Source organism: Canis lupus, chromosome Y, assembly GCF_048164855.1.
Source record: "Canis lupus baileyi chromosome Y, mCanLup2.hap1, whole genome shotgun sequence".
NCBI classification, from domain to species: Eukaryota; Metazoa; Chordata; class Mammalia; order Carnivora; family Canidae; genus Canis; species Canis lupus.
Genome location: NC_132877.1, coordinates 7,256,499 through 7,274,253, shown reverse-complemented (window position 1 = coordinate 7,274,253; position 17,755 = coordinate 7,256,499). Strand labels below are relative to the sequence as shown.

The 17,755-nt window shown below is 37.3% G+C and overlaps 1 protein-coding gene and 1 pseudogene across 24 annotated transcripts in view; both read left to right on the top strand.

Annotated features, from left to right (window-relative positions):
• Positions 1 to 17,755, top strand: part of LOC140629111 (zinc finger X-chromosomal protein-like) — a 64,601-nt gene that overhangs the window by 27,355 nt on the left and 19,491 nt on the right. For 16 of the 24 annotated variants that reach the window (XM_072818587.1, XM_072818567.1, XM_072818579.1 and 13 more), the window contains 2 exons: positions 11,199 to 11,266; positions 11,876 to 11,964. In XM_072818587.1, the coding sequence (XP_072674688.1) occupies positions 11,904 to 11,964 (61 nt within the window). In that variant the 5' untranslated portion in view covers positions 11,199 to 11,266; positions 11,876 to 11,903. Of the gene's footprint in view, positions 1 to 9,017; positions 9,082 to 11,198; positions 11,267 to 11,875; positions 11,965 to 17,437; positions 17,493 to 17,755 lie in introns of all 24 variants that reach the window. The other 8 variants (XM_072818582.1, XM_072818584.1, XM_072818583.1 and 5 more) reach the window with 3 other exon arrangements.
• LOC140629154 (U4 spliceosomal RNA) lies at positions 4,563 to 4,641 on the top strand (annotated as a pseudogene).

Sequence of the window (17,755 nt, the reverse complement as noted above, 5' to 3'; positions counted from 1 at the left end):
TTTGTTTTATTTCTGACTACATTGAATGTAGTGTTTTCTCCTTAAGTTTAACACATGATGTTTTACTTCAGAATACTAACATTTTTCCAGTGGTATGAGCTGATTTATATTGTAGAAATACTATTGTGGCAGTTTGGTTTTGAAATTCTGTATAGTTGCACAGGTTAACAAACACATTTTTACTGTTATCTTTTATTCCATTGGAATGAATATTTTGTTTTAAATTTTTAAAATAGGGGATCCCTGGGTGGCTCAGTGGTTTAGCGCCTGCCTTTGGCCCAGGGCGCGGTCCTGAAGTCCCAGGATCGAGTCCCACATCGGGTTCCCGGCATGGAGCTTGCTTCTCCCTCCTCCTGTGTCTCTGCCTTTCTCTCTCGCTCTCTATCATGAATAAATAAATAAATTAATTAAAAAAAAAAGAAATAAAATTTTAAAATATTGAATTTTAACCTTTCATTGTTTAGAGTATCAGTTTTTCTTTTTCAGTTAATAATATAGTCTTTTGGGGCGGCCCCAGTGGCCCAGTGGTTTAGCACAGCCTTCAGCCCGGGGTGTGATCCTGGAGACCCAGGATCGAGTCCCACGTCGGGCTCCCTGCATGGGGCCTGCTTCTCCCTTTGCCTGTGTCTCTGCCTCTCTCTCTCTGTGTCTCTCATGAATAATAAAAATCTTTAAAAAAAAAAATGTAGTCTGTTGGACCCTATCTTTTGTCTCCATTTCTTCAAAAACCTTACCTTGTCAAATGATGTATATATTATTCTCCTTTACATAATGGATTGCATTTGTAAGTACTTGACCTGTGTCATAAGTAATGGAGTTTTAGATTGATTTGCATTATTTTGTTAGCTTTGGATTTTGGTGATTTACTGGTTTTGCAAAAGATTTCCCCTGTGGTACTGTTTGGCTTCAAGGTGTTTGAAGTGCTTGCTTCGGCAGCACATACACTAAAATCAAGGTGTTTGGAATGCTAACAAATAGACAACATAACTTTTATTGTGTATGTGTGCTTGCTTGAATTTTCTGTCTTTCGTTAGGTTGCAACTGGTAACTTTTTTCCTTAGGTATCCCAGTAGATCTTAAAATTCCTTTTCCGGTACTAGTATAGAATGATGAATAATATGTAAGCAATTTTAAATTTTTATGACTATTTTTCTTTTTATTTTGAAATGTGTTTTTCAGTTTATTTCCCCCTTCGAGTTACTATCTTTTAGTTTCTTGTGTCTCATCATACCCCATGGCAGAAAAAGTGAAGTTTGGATTTAACAGCAATATGTTTAGCTGCTTCCTATGCTTTGCTAAGGAGAATTTTTCCTGTATGAAAAGAAAATGCTTGCTGTTATTTGGTTCAGTTCTATTTACCAGTTAAGTTTCTCCTCTGAAAAATCGTTATGGACAATTTTACCTCTCTTTAGATTCTAGCAACTTAAATGACTGTGCTTACCTTGTATAATTTTTTTGTTTTCTTTTCATATAAAGGTTATTATTTATTTATTCATGAAAGACAGAGGCAGAGACATAGAGGGAGAAGTAAGCTTCTCACAGGGAATGTGATGTGGAACTCCATCCAAGGACCCTAGGATCATGCCCTGAGCCAAAGTCAGGCTCAACCACTGAGCCACCCAGGCACCCCTAACTTTTTTGTTTTCTGAGCAAGGAGGGAAACCTAAATTAAAGGTATCTTAAAAGGCATTATTATAAGTTTGGGAGACCATCAGAAAAATAATTTTTGCATATGATTTTGTAAAAAGTGTCGTGTTAAACAAATACTGTGCTGAAACTTGCCCAGAAGAAATAACATAAAACTGGGGGCAGCCAGGCAGCCCTGGTGGCGCAGTGGTTTAGTGCCCCCTGCAGCCCGGGGTGTGATCCTGGAGACCTGGGATCGGTCCGTGTTGGGCTGCCTGCGTGGAGCCTGCTTCTTCCTCGGCCTATGTCTCTGCCTCTCTCTATGAATGAATGAATGAATGAATGAATGAATTTTAGAAAAAAAATGGGGGGCAGCCCAGTGGCTCAGTGATTTAGCGCTGCCTTTAGCCAAGGGCCTGATCCTGGAGGCCCCGGGATCAAGTCCCACATCAGGCTTCATTCATATGGAGCCTGCTTCTCCCTCTGACTGTGTCTCTGCCTCTCTGTGTGTGTCTCATGAATAAATAAATATATATTTTTTAAAGATTTTGTTTATTACCCAGAGAGAGAGAGAGGCAGAGGAACAGGCAGAGGGAGAAGCAGGCCCCCTACAGGAACCCCGACGTGGGACTCGATCCCGGGTCTTCAGGATCACACCCCAGGCTGCAGGGGGCGCTAAACCGCCGGGCCACCGGGGCTGCCCAATAAAATCTTAAGGAAAAAAAAAGTATAAGGACGCCTGAGTGGCTCAGCAGATGAGTGTGTATGCCTTTGGCTCAGGGCGTGAATTCTGGAATCAAGTCCCACATGGGGCTCCCTGCATGGAGCCTGCTTTTCCCTCTGCCTGTGTTTCTGCCTCTCTCTCTCTCTCAGTCTCTCCTGAATAAATAAATGAAATCTTAAAAAAAAAAATATATTGTAGAAAATTATGAGTTTTGGAGAACTGATGAATTTTTCTGAGCAGGGTGTGTCATGATTAAAACAGTGCTTTAGAAGGATTAGGCTTCCAGATTGCAGGAATGTTTCAGTGTTCGGCATTAACCCTTTTCTTGTGATAAGATTTCTAGTCTTTCGTATGTGTGTGTGGAATGGCAGACACAAGCAAAGCCATTTGAGAAGCTCTTTTCATCCTCAGGAATCAGGAAATAAGGATCTGTAATTAAATAGTAATTCAAAAAAAATAAAAAAAATAGTAATCTTACAAATAAAAGAAAGGGACTTATAATCGACAAGTGTGAAAAGGAATAGACAAGATCAGTCCTCCCAACTGATAGGGAAGAAAGAAGAGGCCATCTTGCTCTGGTCAAGAGGAAGCTAGGTTTTATCCAAATGAAAATATTCAGCTGACAGTTTTTTTTTTTTTTTTTTTTTTTTTTTATTCATAGGCACAGAGAGAGGGGGTGGGCAGAGACACAGACAGAGGGAGAAGCAGGCTCTATGCAGGGAGCCTGATGTGGGACTCGATCCCAGGTCTCCAGGATCACACCCCAGGCTGCGGGCCGCGCCAAACCGCTGTTCCACCAGGGCTGCCCCAGCTGACAGTTTAGTGTTAGGTTCTACCTTTTGTATCTAGATTTGAGGAATCATCTGTGCCACTGGTAGTTGAAACCGTCTTTTCATCTGTTTCCTTATTTCATGTTACTTTAAAATACTGAGGAAGGAGAGAATTCCAAAAGTGAGGAAGTTATGTGTCAAACTCTAGTAGAAATGCCAAAGAGGATGAGTGAGAAAAAATGTTATTCTTCAGGTTTAACCTGTCCTTTATTTAAACATGATTAATTTAGAATAATATAAGTTTAAGGTGTACAATGACATAATTTAGTAATGTGTATATGTTGTAAAATGATTACCATAATAAGGTTAGTTAACACTTCCATGTTCATCCCATAATTACTTTTAGAAATTTGTGATGAGAACATTAATATTTACTCTTTAAGCAACTTTGCTTGAGTCCATCCATGTTACAATTTGGCAGTATATCCTTACTTTCATGATTGAATGACATTCTGTTGACGATATCCCACATATTGTCTCTTCATCCATTGATGGACACTTACGTATTTGGGCTATTGTAAATAATATTTCAGTGACTTTTATTTGGGTATTTTTTACTTGCGATTAGTAGGAGTTCCTTTTATAATATGGATATTAGCACATTAACAGAAAAAATTTTAAGATTTTATTTATTCATGAGAAACACAGAGAGTGGGGCACAGACATAGGCAGAGGGAGAAGCAGGCTCCCCATTGGGGAACCCTGTGCAGGATTTGATCCCAGGACTTGGGGATCACCACCTGACCCGAAGGCAGAAGCTCAACCCCTGAGCCACCCAGGTGCCCCTCCTTACAGATTTCTATTTGCAGGTATTTTCTCCAGTTCCATACGTAGCCTTTTCATATTTATGTTTCAGGTTAAAAGGCTAGTGCAGAAGCTTTTTAGTTTCATATATCTCATTTCATTATTTCTGCTTTTCTTGTTATGTGCTTTTTTCTTCATATCCAAAACATCATTGCCAAGGCTAATGTCAAAGGCCAGTGTCAGTGTCTTTTTATATTTTGCTCTAGAAGTTTTAGGATTTCAGGACTTATGTTGAAATATTTAATGCATTTCAGGTTAATTTTTGGGAATGTGTAAGATATGAGTCCTATTTCATTCCTAGCATATGATTAGTTTTTTCAGCTATATTTGTTGAAGAGATTCATTTCCTTACAGAATTTTGCTAGCTCTCTTGTACATTATTACTTAACAGTATATGTGTGGGTTGCTTTGATTCATTAAAGAGTCAAGTGATTCCACAGGGATTTTGGTATTGTTTTTTCTGTTAGAGTGAATTTTGGTAGGAATTTCACTGAATCTACATTTCACAATTAAATTCTTTTTATGTATTAACAGATATCTTTCCATTAATTTTTTTAGATTTTACTTAATAATATGAGAGCTTTGTACAGTGGCATTATCGTAGCCAATGAGGTTCATCCGAGGTGCAATTATTGCTAATTGAAAACTTATTCATCTGAGGGAGAAAGCATGAGCCACGGTGAGGGTCACAGAGAGAGAAAGGAGAAGCACTCTCCTGGCAGTCATGGAGCCTGATGTGGGGCTTGACTGGGGGCTTCATCTGCCACCCTGAGATCCATGGCCTGAGCCAAAGTCAGCTGCTTAACCAACTGAGCCATCTAGGTGCTTCATATCTTTCCATTTATTTCTATCTTTAGTTTCTTTTTTTTTTTTTTTTCTTTAGTTTCTTTTATCAAACTGTTGTACTTTGCAGTGAACTGATTCACTTCCTTGACTAAATTTATTAAGTATTTTTTTAATTTAATGTTTTTTAAATTTATTTATTTATGATAGTCTCACACACACAGAGAGAGAGAGAGAGAGTCAGAGACACAGGCAGAGGGAGAAGCAGGCTCCATGCACTGGGAGCCCAACGTGGGATTCGATCCCGGGTCTCCAGGATCGCGCCCTGGGCCAAAGGCAGCCACTAAACCGCTGCGCCACCCAGGAATCCCTATTAAGTATTTTTTTAATGCTGTTGTAAATGGCATTGTTTTCAGTTTTTCAGATAGTACATTATTAGAAACCCAGCTGTTTTTTGCATGTTGATTTTGTATCCTGTAGTTTTACTGAGCTTTGTTGATTACAACTAACAGTTTTTTGAGTCTTTATTATTTCCTATATATAAAATTGTGTCATCTGCAAATAGAAAGTTTTACTTTTTAAATCCAATTTATTCCACTTTTTTATTTATTTGAGAGAGAATAAAAAGTGAGCAGTGAAGAGAGGGAGAGGGAGAGAGAGGCTCCCCATTCGACAGGGAACCTGATCTGAGCTCCCTTCTTAAACCCTGAGATCATGACCTGAACAGAAGGCAGATGCTTAACCAACTGAGCCATCCAGGCTCCCCTTTTCTTCCAATTCTGATGGTTTTTATTTCTTTTATCTTGCCTATTTGGTTAAGCTAATTCTAATACTATGTAAAATACGAGTGATGATTGTAGGCATTTTATGCCTGATCATAGAGGACATTGTTTTGTATTTTACCACTGAGATTACTAGCTGTGGACTTGGTAGATAAGATTTTTATCCTCCAGTTTTAATTTTTTTAAAGATATTTTATTATTTGACAGCACAAGTAGGAGAAGAGACAGAGGGAGAGGGAGAAGCAGGCTCCCCGCTGAGCAGGGAGCTCAATGTGGGGCTTGATCCGAGGGCCCTAAGATCATGATCCAAGCCAACCAGGAGCCTCTGTCCTCCATTTTTTTAATGTGGTATATCATATCTATTGGCTTTTATATGTTGAACCATCCTTGGATTTCCAAAATCAAATAACACTTTTACGGTTAGAATCCTTTTAATACGCTGTTGAACTCATTTTCCTAGAATTTTTTTAAAGATTTATTTATTTATTTGTTCATGACAGAGAGAGAGAGAGGCAGAAACACAGGCAGAGGGAGAAGTAGGATCCATGCCAGGAGCCCGAAGTGGGCTTCAATCCTGGGACTCCAGGACCACGCCCTGGGCCAAAGGCAGGCGCTAAACTGCTGAGCCACCCAGGGATCCCCTTTTCCTAGAATTTTACTGAGAAATTCTGCATTCATCAGGGATACAGAAATGTCTGTCTTTCTTGTATTGTCCTTATTTAGCTTTAACATAAGGGTAACACTGGCCTTAGAAAATAAGTTTGGAGTGTTGTCTTAAGTTTTTTGAAAGACTTTAGATAGGTGTTAAAGTGTTTGGTAAAATTGTCTACCTGAAACATCTGGCCCTGGACTTTTCTTTTGCGAGGTTTTATTTACTGAATCAGTCTCCTTACTCATTATTAGACTGTTTAGTCTTTGTATACCTTCAGGATTCAGTCTTAGGAAGGTGTGTATCAGGAGCTGTATCCATTTCTTCTTCTTTTTTTTTTTTTTTTTTTTAGTATTTTATTTATTTATTCATGAGAGACACAGAGAGAGAAGGCAGAGATACAGGCAGAGGGAGAAGCAGGCTTCATACAGGGACCCCGATGTGGGACTTGATCCCGGATCTCCAGGATCAGGCCCTGGGCTGAAGACGGCACTAAACCCCTGAGCCACTGGGACCACCCTATATTTCTTGTAGCTTTTCTTTTCTGGGTATTTTGTAGTTCTCGTATTATTTTTTTCCTGTCTTGTGACTTTCCTTCCATATTGGTAAGATTTGATTCTGTTAATCTTTTGAATCTACTGAATGTTTTGTTACTCTGAGACTTGACATCATTTTATAGACCTAATAATGTGTTTTTTTTTTTAAGATTTTATTTATTTATTCATAGAGATGCAGAGAGAGAGAGAGAGTGAGGCAGAGACACAGGCAGAGGGAGAAGCAGGCTACATGCAGAGAGCCTGACGTGGGACTCGATCCCGGGACTCCAGGATCATGCCCTGGGCTGCAGGCGGCTCTAAACCGCTGCGCCACCAGGGCTGCCCCCTAATAATGTATTTTAAACTTAACTTTGATACAGCCTTAACTTTGATGGCCTACGGATGCTCTGCTTTTACTCTTTTCTTCAATTTTTATGTTTTTAGTGTCACAGTTTACCTTTTTTCATGTTGTATATTCAGTAATAGATTATATGTATAATTATTTTAGTACTTTGTCCTTTAATTTATATTACAGTTAATATTTCAATATTTGATTATTCTGAATTTAACTATCTGCTTATCTTTACTGCAGCACATTATATATTCATATGTTTTTATGTCATTAATTGGCCTTATTACTGATTACTTATTAATTACTTTCATGTTAGCCTGAAAAGCTCCTTTCAAAAGGCATTTCTTGTAAGACAGATTTAGTGGATGTTGACCTCCCTAACTTTTTGTTTATTAAGGCACGCCTTTATGTTTCATTCATTTCTAGACAGTTTTGGCAGTTTTGTATACGTGGTAATTTTTCTTTCAGTGCTATAAGTGTAGTATCCTGACTTCTAGCTTGCAGTATTTCTGCTAGTTAAAAAAAAAAAAAAATAGCCCACTGATAGCATATTGAGGGTTCCTTTGTATGAATGAAATTATTTTCTCTTGCTGTTTTTATAGTCCTCTCTAATTTTAGACAGTTGTATTATAATATGTCTTGGTGAAGATTGTTTGGGGTTGAAATTAATGTGGGGTTTTATGACCTTCTTATACTTGAATATCTACATCTCCACAGTTTAAGATCTTAGCTTCTCTCTCTTTTCTCTTTCTGTATCTTTTATGGAACTCCAATAATGTGTAAGTTATTTTCTTTAAAGGTGTCCTATATTCATGTAAACTATCTTCACTGTTTTTATTTTTTATTTTTTCTCTTCCATGTACTTCTTATACTTCAGCTTATTCTTTTTGTTTTTAAGTAGGCTCCAGGTCCAGTGTGGATTTGAACACAGGATTTGAACTCACTACCTGCATATCAAGACCTGAGCTGAGATCAAGAGTCCATACTTAAAGACTGAATTCCCAGGCACCTCTTGATCCAGTTCATTCTTGATGCTTTCTCTGTTATTTTTAATTTGTTGTATAGTTGACCCTGGAACAACATGGAGGTTCAGGATACTGTCAGAATCTGCATATAACTTTTAACTCCTTCAAAAAACCTAACTCCTAATAGCCTTACCAGTAATACAAATGTATGTATTTTGTATATTATATGTGTTAGGATGTAATGTACATACATGTAATGTATGTATTTTGTATATTATATGTGTTAGGATGTGTTAGGATTCTTATAGTAAAGTAAACCACCGAAGAAAAATGATTTAAGAAAATCCTAAGGTAGGGACACCCTGGGGGCTCAGTTGGTTAAGTATCTGCATTCAGCTCAGGTCATGATGGAATCAAGCCCCAAGTCATGCCACCTACTTGACAGGCAGTCTTCCTGTCTCTCTTCCTTTGTGTGCACACACACTCTGTGTCTCTCGAATAAATAAAATCTTTAAAAAAAAAAAAAGTCATAAGGTAGAGAAAATACATTTATAGTACCATCCTATAAAAAATCTGCATATTAGTGGATCTGTATAGTTTAAACCCTTCTTCAAGGGTTAGCTGTATTCTTAAGTTTCTAGGATATGTAATTTTTTTTTATGATGCCTCTCCTTTAAACTTTTCATTTGGTTGATGTATTTTTCTGATTTGTGAATTTGTGTTTTCTTGTAGCTTACTGAGTTTCCTTAAAACAACTAGTTTAAATACTATATGGCAAATTACAGATCTCCATGACTTTGAGGTTGATTAATAGATTATTGTGTATTTGCTCACTTTTTTGCAGCATTCCTAGGGTTGTGTCTCTCTCAGTCCTACAGAGTGAGGATAGGTACTGATAGCCTCAAGTTTGCTTTTCTTAGGAGGTGCTGAATCCTTAAGTTCCTTTGGTTTCTCCCAATCTTGCAGAATCAAGCCTACTCTTAGAGCAGTACACACATGAAGCCAGCCATTGGGTTGGGGGTGTATGCAGGTAAGCGTTGTTTCGGCTAGTTGATGGAATCCATAACTAAGGGCATCCCGGGCATCTTATGGATAAGTTCCCTGATAGAATCATGAAGCAGTTAGTAGGATTGCATCCTATTGGTGCCCTCCTTCCAAGAGTCCTACTCTTGGTAGTTGCTTTCTTCTCCCCAGTCGTGAAACAAAGCTCAGTATTCTAGATAGGCTAAGAAAAAAATGGGCCTCTTTGACAGTATTGTAACGCAGCTGGGGAAGCCAGGCACTCACTCACAGCCTCTTTTTTCTCCCATGAGAGAAATCACCTAGTGGTGCTACTGTAGAGGAGGAGTGATTCGAGTAAAGAGAAATTATTCCTCTTACTCATTAATGCATCCAGTCTCCATTTTCTTTTTTTTTTTTTTTTCCCCTGGAGTGCTGTAACTTCTCCGCTGGATTGTTTGACTTGCACAAGACTCTCATCTCTTGGTGATTGTCTTAGTTGATGTTTTGGAAGCCTAGAAAAATCTTTTTCCAGCATGATGAACTAGTTTGAATTTTATTGGAGCTAATGAAACTTATTTTCTAGGAAAACCTGAAGATAACTTAAAATACTAAATTACTTTTATGCCATCCTTAACTGTTTTAATTTTCTGTAGTTTAATTTCACTTATAGAATTTTTAAAGTTTGTCCTTTTATAATTTTTTGAAGAGGGGAAAGAGATTTTTTATGGTTAAAAATATTTATTAATGTGGTTATCATGGCCTTATTTGAAGCATTTTGAATAAATACCATAAAGCATGCTATTTCTTGAAATGGATTGGCTAGGTCTCAGGTATTATATATATTTGAAGTTATATTAAAATTAAATAGAAGAAAACCAAAACCAAATATAGATGTAGGTCTTAATGGAGACCCAGATGTATGTCAGGTATTTATGTTTGGCTGAAGTTCCTTTGGTTGGAATGGAGGGGAAGATAACTAAAGGGGAAGTATAACTTGACGGCATGAGCACTGGATGTCATACTATATGTTGACAGATCGAACTCCAATAAAAAAAAAAGTACAAAAAAAAGAATGTATAAAGATGTTGGAAGGGTAAATAGGACCAGATTTTAGAGGCTTAGCCAAGAAGCTTGAATTTTGTTTGGAATGAGCAGAAAGCTGTTAAAACGTTTATCAACATAGGTTTAGCATCATTTAAATTATGCTTTAGAAAATTCACTCATTTTTTACATGTGTTAGGAAGTACCCAAGTTTTTTTTTTAATTAAATAGTGTAACATATCAGATATGAAGGTGATTGTCTTGAAGAAGATGGTTTAGAATGACAGAGATGAGAGGATTAAGATTGAGGCATGTCATTCCATGAAGGGGCAAGAAGTGAAAGGACGAAAGGTTAGATCAGAAGAGGGGACATAATGGCTTGAGACCCTTTATTTTTTTATTATTATTATTTTTTTTTGCTTGAGACCCTTTAAATAATTTTCTTAGGGTATTTTATTGAGGGGGGAATGTTAGGTTGGAATGTAAATTTGATAGTTGAGGGTGTGGGCTCTGATTGGTTTGTTTGTATTATGGTGGTGCACTTCACTGGGGAGACATTTGCTTTCTGTAGGATGTAAGAGCCTCTATATCATCAATATACTACATTATTTGAAAATTTGATACACATTTTTTATGTCATCAAAAATTACAAAGATTAGAAACGATCTAATAGCACTTTTGAAAATGAATTAGAAAGCAAGAAAGTGGTGGTGGGAAAATCTGTCAGAAAGCTTGAGAGGTCCGGCCCCTGAGAAGTCTCCCATTTTCCTCCATGTACTCACTTACTCGTTTTTGTTTGTTTGTTTGTTTTAGCTTTTTTTTTTTTTAGCTGTGTATTTGTATTTGTATTTTTTTTTCTTATAAACTAGCTGTTTCTCTTGCTGACTGTAAGGCAAATTTGGTAAATGACTTCAACTCTCATGCTTACATGTACTATAGTTGGAGAAAAACAGGAAAGGGAAAGGAAGGGAGCAGGGAGTGAGTAAAAGGGAGGGAGAGGTAAACAGCACCTTCAACAAGTCTTGCTTATGGTTTCAGGTGTCTTATATGTGGGACTTTAATTTTACTTTGTTCAAAGATAAATTTATTTTTTACCTTTTGTAGCTGATACCAATTCACCTGTGGCCTGGAGAATCTAAATATACTGAGAGAATTATTTCTGCAGTCAGAAGGTCAGTTAAGATAGGTCATTGTAAGCGACACAGAGATCTCCAAATAGTATTAACTATTGTTAAAAAGTTTGAATTTTTACCATTTTGTAATTTACTGGTAGGAAGATTCAGACTACATTATATTTTTAAAATGTAATAATACCTTGCTGAAATTCCTGCAAAACCCAGTGTATTAAGATGAACTTCAAAGAGTCATTGGATTGCTGGTAGGCAGGAGGTAAGAGGGAGTCATCTTGGGTATAAGCAAAGTTCTATATCTCAGTCTTAATAATGCTATTGTATTAGCATTATTTTAAATATGCATTTATTTGTATAATTTATATATGAATTATTAAGCAGAACAATTAAGATTTGTGCATTTTATGTAACTAACTCTAATTAAAGCAAATAAAACAAAAATCCCCAAATAGTGTCAACCTCTTTAACTGCCCTTTATGTATAGAATACATATACATATGTATACATATACATCACTGGAAATCAGGATATTCCCTTTGATTTTACATTGATAGGAAATCTGAGCATTTCAGAGATGTAAAGAACATGATGACATTTTAAGTATGTGATCTAATATAATTAATATTTGGTATACTTTATTTCCTGGCTTAGGAGCTGTGACAAATGAGAATCAAAGGCCATGGATGAAGATGAACTTGCATTGCAGCCACGAGAGCCAAACTCCTTTTTTGATGGAATAGGTATATCTAATTCTTGGGTTGTTCCACTTCTTATCTGCCAAATTTGGAGTTTGCTTGTCAAGATGATAATTGCTAGGTCTTACATTGATTGATTTGTACTTAATATCTTACTACCCTGTCAGAATCTTGTCAGTTCATAATCTTGACAGTAACTGCATCAATATCTGTTACTGTTGTCTTGTTATTTTCATTTTCTCCAGTTATCCTATTAAATCCTCTTAGTTCTTTCTTTGAAAGTTTGTCTTGTTTATTTTGCCTGTAATTACTTTTGTATTGTTGCAGCAATACATTTTCCCACAAATTTAGTGATCAAAACAGTGCTGTTTTGTCACCTTGCAGTTTTGTTAGTCAGAAGTGCTTTTACAGTGTGGCTCAACTAGTGCAGAATTCCACAAAGCCAAAATCGGGTTTTGGCAGGGTGCTGCATTCCTTTCTGGAGGCTTTGATGGAATATCCTCTTTCATGGACATTCAAACTTTTGGCCAGATTTAATTTCTTTGTAGAACTTTTCTACTTTTCTTATTATGTTTCTGGACACTGCTTGTGTTCCCTCTCATGTTTTACATGGAATATCCTATAGCGCCAATCAGTTGTCTCTGTCATGCTTTGAATCTTTTGGCATTCCCATTCATATCACATTTCCCTCTAGCCAGAAGCTTATCTAGGATTATCTATGTTTTATTTAATCTTATATCTATAAGCTTAATTAGATATGCAAGGTTTCCTTTTTTTTTTTTTTTTTTTTTTGCAAGGTTTCTTTTACTATGTCACATAACATTTTTCAAGATCCAGTGATTAAGGTTTGGATATCTTTGGAAGACTGTTCTGCTTAACATTTCTTGCATTCTGCTCTCAAACATTTATGTTCCTCCAACAGTGAAATTCACTCTTTCTGAGGTTTTCACCTTAACATCCAAAATTCTCCAAAATTAAACAGCTCAGCTGCAACCCGTAAGTTTTAGAATATTGTGTTTTCTTTTCATTTTGTTTTGAGACATTTTTTGATTTGCTTTTTTATTTTGCCCATTGCTTGTGTAGTATTACATTGTTTAATATTCACATATTAAATATTTAATATTTACCCCTACCCCCACCCCCAAATTAAGCAGCTCAGAAATCTCATAGCATCTAAATCAGGGATCCATAATACACTGGCTGTAGTTCATTAAGTACAACTTTTGGGGCACAGTTCTTCATTGTGGACTTATAAAACCAGAGAAAAAAGGTATTTGCTTCCATCGTTAGTGGTAGGGCAGTTTGAATATTCTGGTTACAACAGTTTGAAAAGGAAGAAAGATGAAGTCTGTAGATTAAAGAAATTTTGAAATCTAGATAGGCAAACTCCTGTTAGTTTCTAAGCCTTGGGACTAATCCTTAATGGTTGATAGCTCCCTGCTTTGAGTCATCTTTGTGGGGGGGTTTCTCATATAAGATACCAAGTATTTGAGCAGCCCCAGTGACTCAGCAGTTTAGCGACCCTTCAGTGTGATCTTGGAGACCCGGGATCGAGTCCCACATCAGGCTCCCTGCATGGAGCCTGCTTCTCCCTCTGCCTGTATCTCTTTCTCTCTCTCTCCTCTCTGTGTCTCTCATGAATAAATAAATAAAATCTTGAAGAAAAAAAAAAAAAAAAAAGATACCAAGTGTTTTTAACTTGGTATCTTGGATTAGGTTTTTTTAAGCAGATTTTTTTTTTTTTAAGATTTTATTTATTCATAGAGAGATAGAGGCAGAGACACAGGCAGAGGTAGAAGCAGGCATCATACAGAGAGCCTGACATGGGACTCGATCCAGGGTCTCTAGGATCACGCCCTGGGCTGCAGGCAGCACTAAACCCCTGTGCAACCGGGGCTGCCCTTAACTGATTAGTTTTAATTAACCTTCAGGCATCTAGAATTTGGAAGCCCAGCAATTCTTAATATCATTCTTTAGTACCTTCTGTATCCCTTTCAGTCCAAGCCCCTAAACCAAGATAGTATGTTTGTATAAACTTTTTTAAAGATTTTTTTTTTAAGATTTTTAAAATTAAGATATTTTTGGTTGACAGAGAGCATAAGCAGGGGGAGCAGCAGAAGGAGAGGGAAAGGTTACCCACTGAGCAGGGAGGCAGACTAGGGGCCTGATATCAGTGTCTTGTATCATGAATTGAGCTGAAGGCAAACACTTAACTGACTGAGCCAACCAGGCACCCTTGATGACATAAATTTTTAAAATAATTTTGTGTATCTCCTAGGTCATGAGAATTGACCTTATAGACAAGAGATTGATCTGTAAAGCTTTCAGAGAAAATGTATTTCTTCTTGGAGATGGATTAGGATAGTGCCTTTTTTTTTTTTTTTTTTTTAAGATTTTATTTATTCAGGAGAGACACCCAGATAGAGGCAGAGACATAGGCAAAGGGAGAAGCTGGCTTGCCATGAGGAGCCCAGTGCAGGACTAAACCCTCAACCCCAGGATCATGCCCTGAGCCAAAGGCAGATGCTTAACCACGGAGTCACCCAGGCATCCCAAGGATACTGCTCTTAAGCTCCTTAGACTAAGTAGTCTATGGGCAACTCGATGGCTCTGTGAGTTGAGCCTCTGCATTGGGTTCAGGTCATGGTCTTGGGAATGAGTGCCCTATGGGGCTCCCTGCTCAGTGGGAAAGCCTGCTTCTCTTCCCTCTCCCCTTCCCCTGGTCATATTTTCTCTCTATTTATCTCTCTCAAATAAAAAAAAAGAATAAGAAGACCAAGTACTTTAAGGGTATCTATGAGGCACACTATTAATGACTTCAAAGAGCCACTAAAGGACTGAATTTTAGGTCAAAGAGCCATTAAAGGACCTTCCCATCTTCTGGGAAGAGTCGTAAAGCCAAACATAAAATGCTCGGGCAGCCTGGGTGGCTTAGTGATTAAGCGCCACCTTCAGCCCAGGGCGTGATCCTGGAGACCCGGGATCGAGTCCCATGTCCGACTCCCTGCATGGAGCCTGCCTCTTCCTCTGCCTGTGTCTCTGCCTCTCTCTCTCTCTGTGTCTCTCATGAACGAATAAATAAAATATATATATATTTTTTTTTAATACATAAAATACTTTCTTTCTAGAACTTTCTTTCCTGGAATTTTAATTTTTTTTCTTGTGCTATTCAGATAGCTAAAAATTTGTCAGTTTATAAAGTCATGCTACTTTTTTGTTTCAACTTAACTTTCTTTTCTTGATGTTTACTATAAGCAGCAAGAAGAAAGCAGGCCATATCTTCACACTCTGCTGACATCCCCTTACCTAAATATCTGAGTTCATTGTTAGGAATTATTCTTGTCACATAACTGCAGCATACAGTTTTGTTAAGGCATTTGTCACAACATATAACAGACATTCCTGGGACACGTGGGTGTTTCAGTGGTTGAGTGTCTGCCTTCAGCTCAGGGCATGATTCTGGAGTCTAGGATCCAGTTCCATATTGGGCTCCCTGCATGGAGCCTACTTCTCCCTCTATCTCTGTCTCTCTCTGTCTCTCATAAGTAAATAAATAAAATCTTTAAAAAAACAAAAGAAAGATATTCCTTCTTTCTGTTTCCAGCAATATCTATCTTCCTTTTGAGCCCTTACTAGCAGAATTGTTACAGTCTAGATTTCCATTAATAGTCTGTACATGGGGCAGCCCGAGTGGCTCAGTGGTTTAGTGCTGCCTTTGGCCTAGGGCATGATCCTGGAGACCCGGGATCAAGTCCCACGTCAGGCTCCCTGCATGGAGCCTGCTTCTCCCTCTGCCTGTGTCTCTGCCTCTCTCTCTCTCTCTCCCTCCCTCCCCCCTCCCTCTGTCTCTCATGAATAAATAAATAAAATTTTAAAAAAATAGTCTGTACATGGTGACTTTGGTGTTCTTTGAGTCTATGGAGGACTTTTCTACTCTGCTTATTTCTTCTTAGTTTTCACTAGCATGACTGGGTAATATCCTTATTTGTCTGTTCAAGGGAATATTCCATTCTAAAGCTGCTTTACATTTTTTTTATATTTGTATAGCAGCACTCCTCTCTCTGATATCCAAATCTGGTTTATTTTATTACAACACTATAAGTTAAATTCAGCAGTTTAAATCCGTGAAATTCATTGTCTCACAGTTTCTGTCATGACATGACTGGGCTGTCTGCTCTGGATTTCACAGGGATCTAACAAAGATGTGAACAGAATTAAGTTCCTTTCTAGGATTCTGGCTGTGATTCTGATTGCAAAATAATTTAGGTGATTAGCTGAAATTAACTTTCTTAAAATTGTAGAAATGAGGTCTCTATTTCATTCATAGTAGTCAGATGAGGGGGCTATCTTGTGTTCCTTCTTAGGCTTTCCTTGTGTCTTCTATAAAAACAGTGAATTAAGTCTCTCAAAGCTCTGCTTCAACTCTGATGCCAACTGGTAAAGTTCTGCTTTTAAGAGTTCATGTGAATTGGACTGACTTAACATTTTCAAGATTTATGACCTTAATTATATACACAAAATCCTAATGGCATAAGCCATAATGTGACATATGTACAGTTCCAGTGATTAGGATGTGAATATCTTACAGAGTGGGTAAGATAAGTTAAGTGGATAAGCAAGGAAATCTACTTACTGCTTAACACATTGCACTTTGCAGTTCCTACCACTTTGCCCAGGCACTATTATCTTATTCTAAATCTGTAATACTAAAACCTATTTTCCTTGCTCTCAGTTTCCGTCTTTTATCTCTCACAGCAGGAGCTGTGAGAAATACCTGGAACATGTCATTTCACTTTTTTTCTTTGCTCAGGTATAAAGCTCCTCTGCATTTGGCAGTTTCCTTCTTTCACAACCATTTCTCAAAAACACTTCGCAAGGAGCCTTCCGCATTAGGCACATAGAATCTTGCTGGTTTCCCCAGCTACACAAGGAAAATTATATTTATGAAGTTATAACAATGGGAAAAAATGAGTAACCAGATTACCCAACATTCTAGGATTATGATTGAAAACGATTACATTAGATTTCATAATATAAAATTATTTACTATTACATAGCTATTCTTGCTAATTAAAATTTTATTCATTGAATTTTGTGATCACATTTACCATGTATTAGTGCAATAGATACGATTTTATCAAGAAACATGAAGATTTTTAATGTGTTCTCTAAATCCCCTGTTTGTATTTATGCGCACATGTGTATCTTAAAACAATTTGGGATAGTGTTTTGACTCCTGTTTGGTACTGTCATTTTGATGACGGTAAATGCAAAGTTAATTCTTCCTTTGAACATAGTGAAGTATAAAATGTAAAAATGTGACTGAAAGAGAACCTCCTGTTCCGTGGAGAAAAACTTAATCTTGTGTCATGGACTAAGTGGTAGGTTTAAGGACTGTTTGCATTTTAGCCCTGATTATTAACACTTCATGGTGTTCATTCATCTTTGAGCAAGTCACTTAATCTGCCAGGGCCTCCGTTTTCATATGTCCTAATAATAATGAAACCTCTCATTACAGTTTTTCAGAACACTTGCCATACATTCCCATTTGGTCATCACAACAGTCCTGTGAGGTATGCATGGCAGATATTACTGTCCTCATTTTACTAATAGGAAACAGAAACTCAGAGGTTAAATGACTTGCCAAAGGTCACAAAATGAATAAATTCTAAACACTTCCTTCTGACTTGCACCTATTAAGCAGTGTTGTTGCCTTTAAATGTTTTTGTATTTATGTCTTTAAGATTAATGTTATATATTGCTTGATGTGAATTATTAAACATCAAAGACAAATGATTCAAAGCATTTAATAGTAATTCTGCAGAAATGAAAGAAA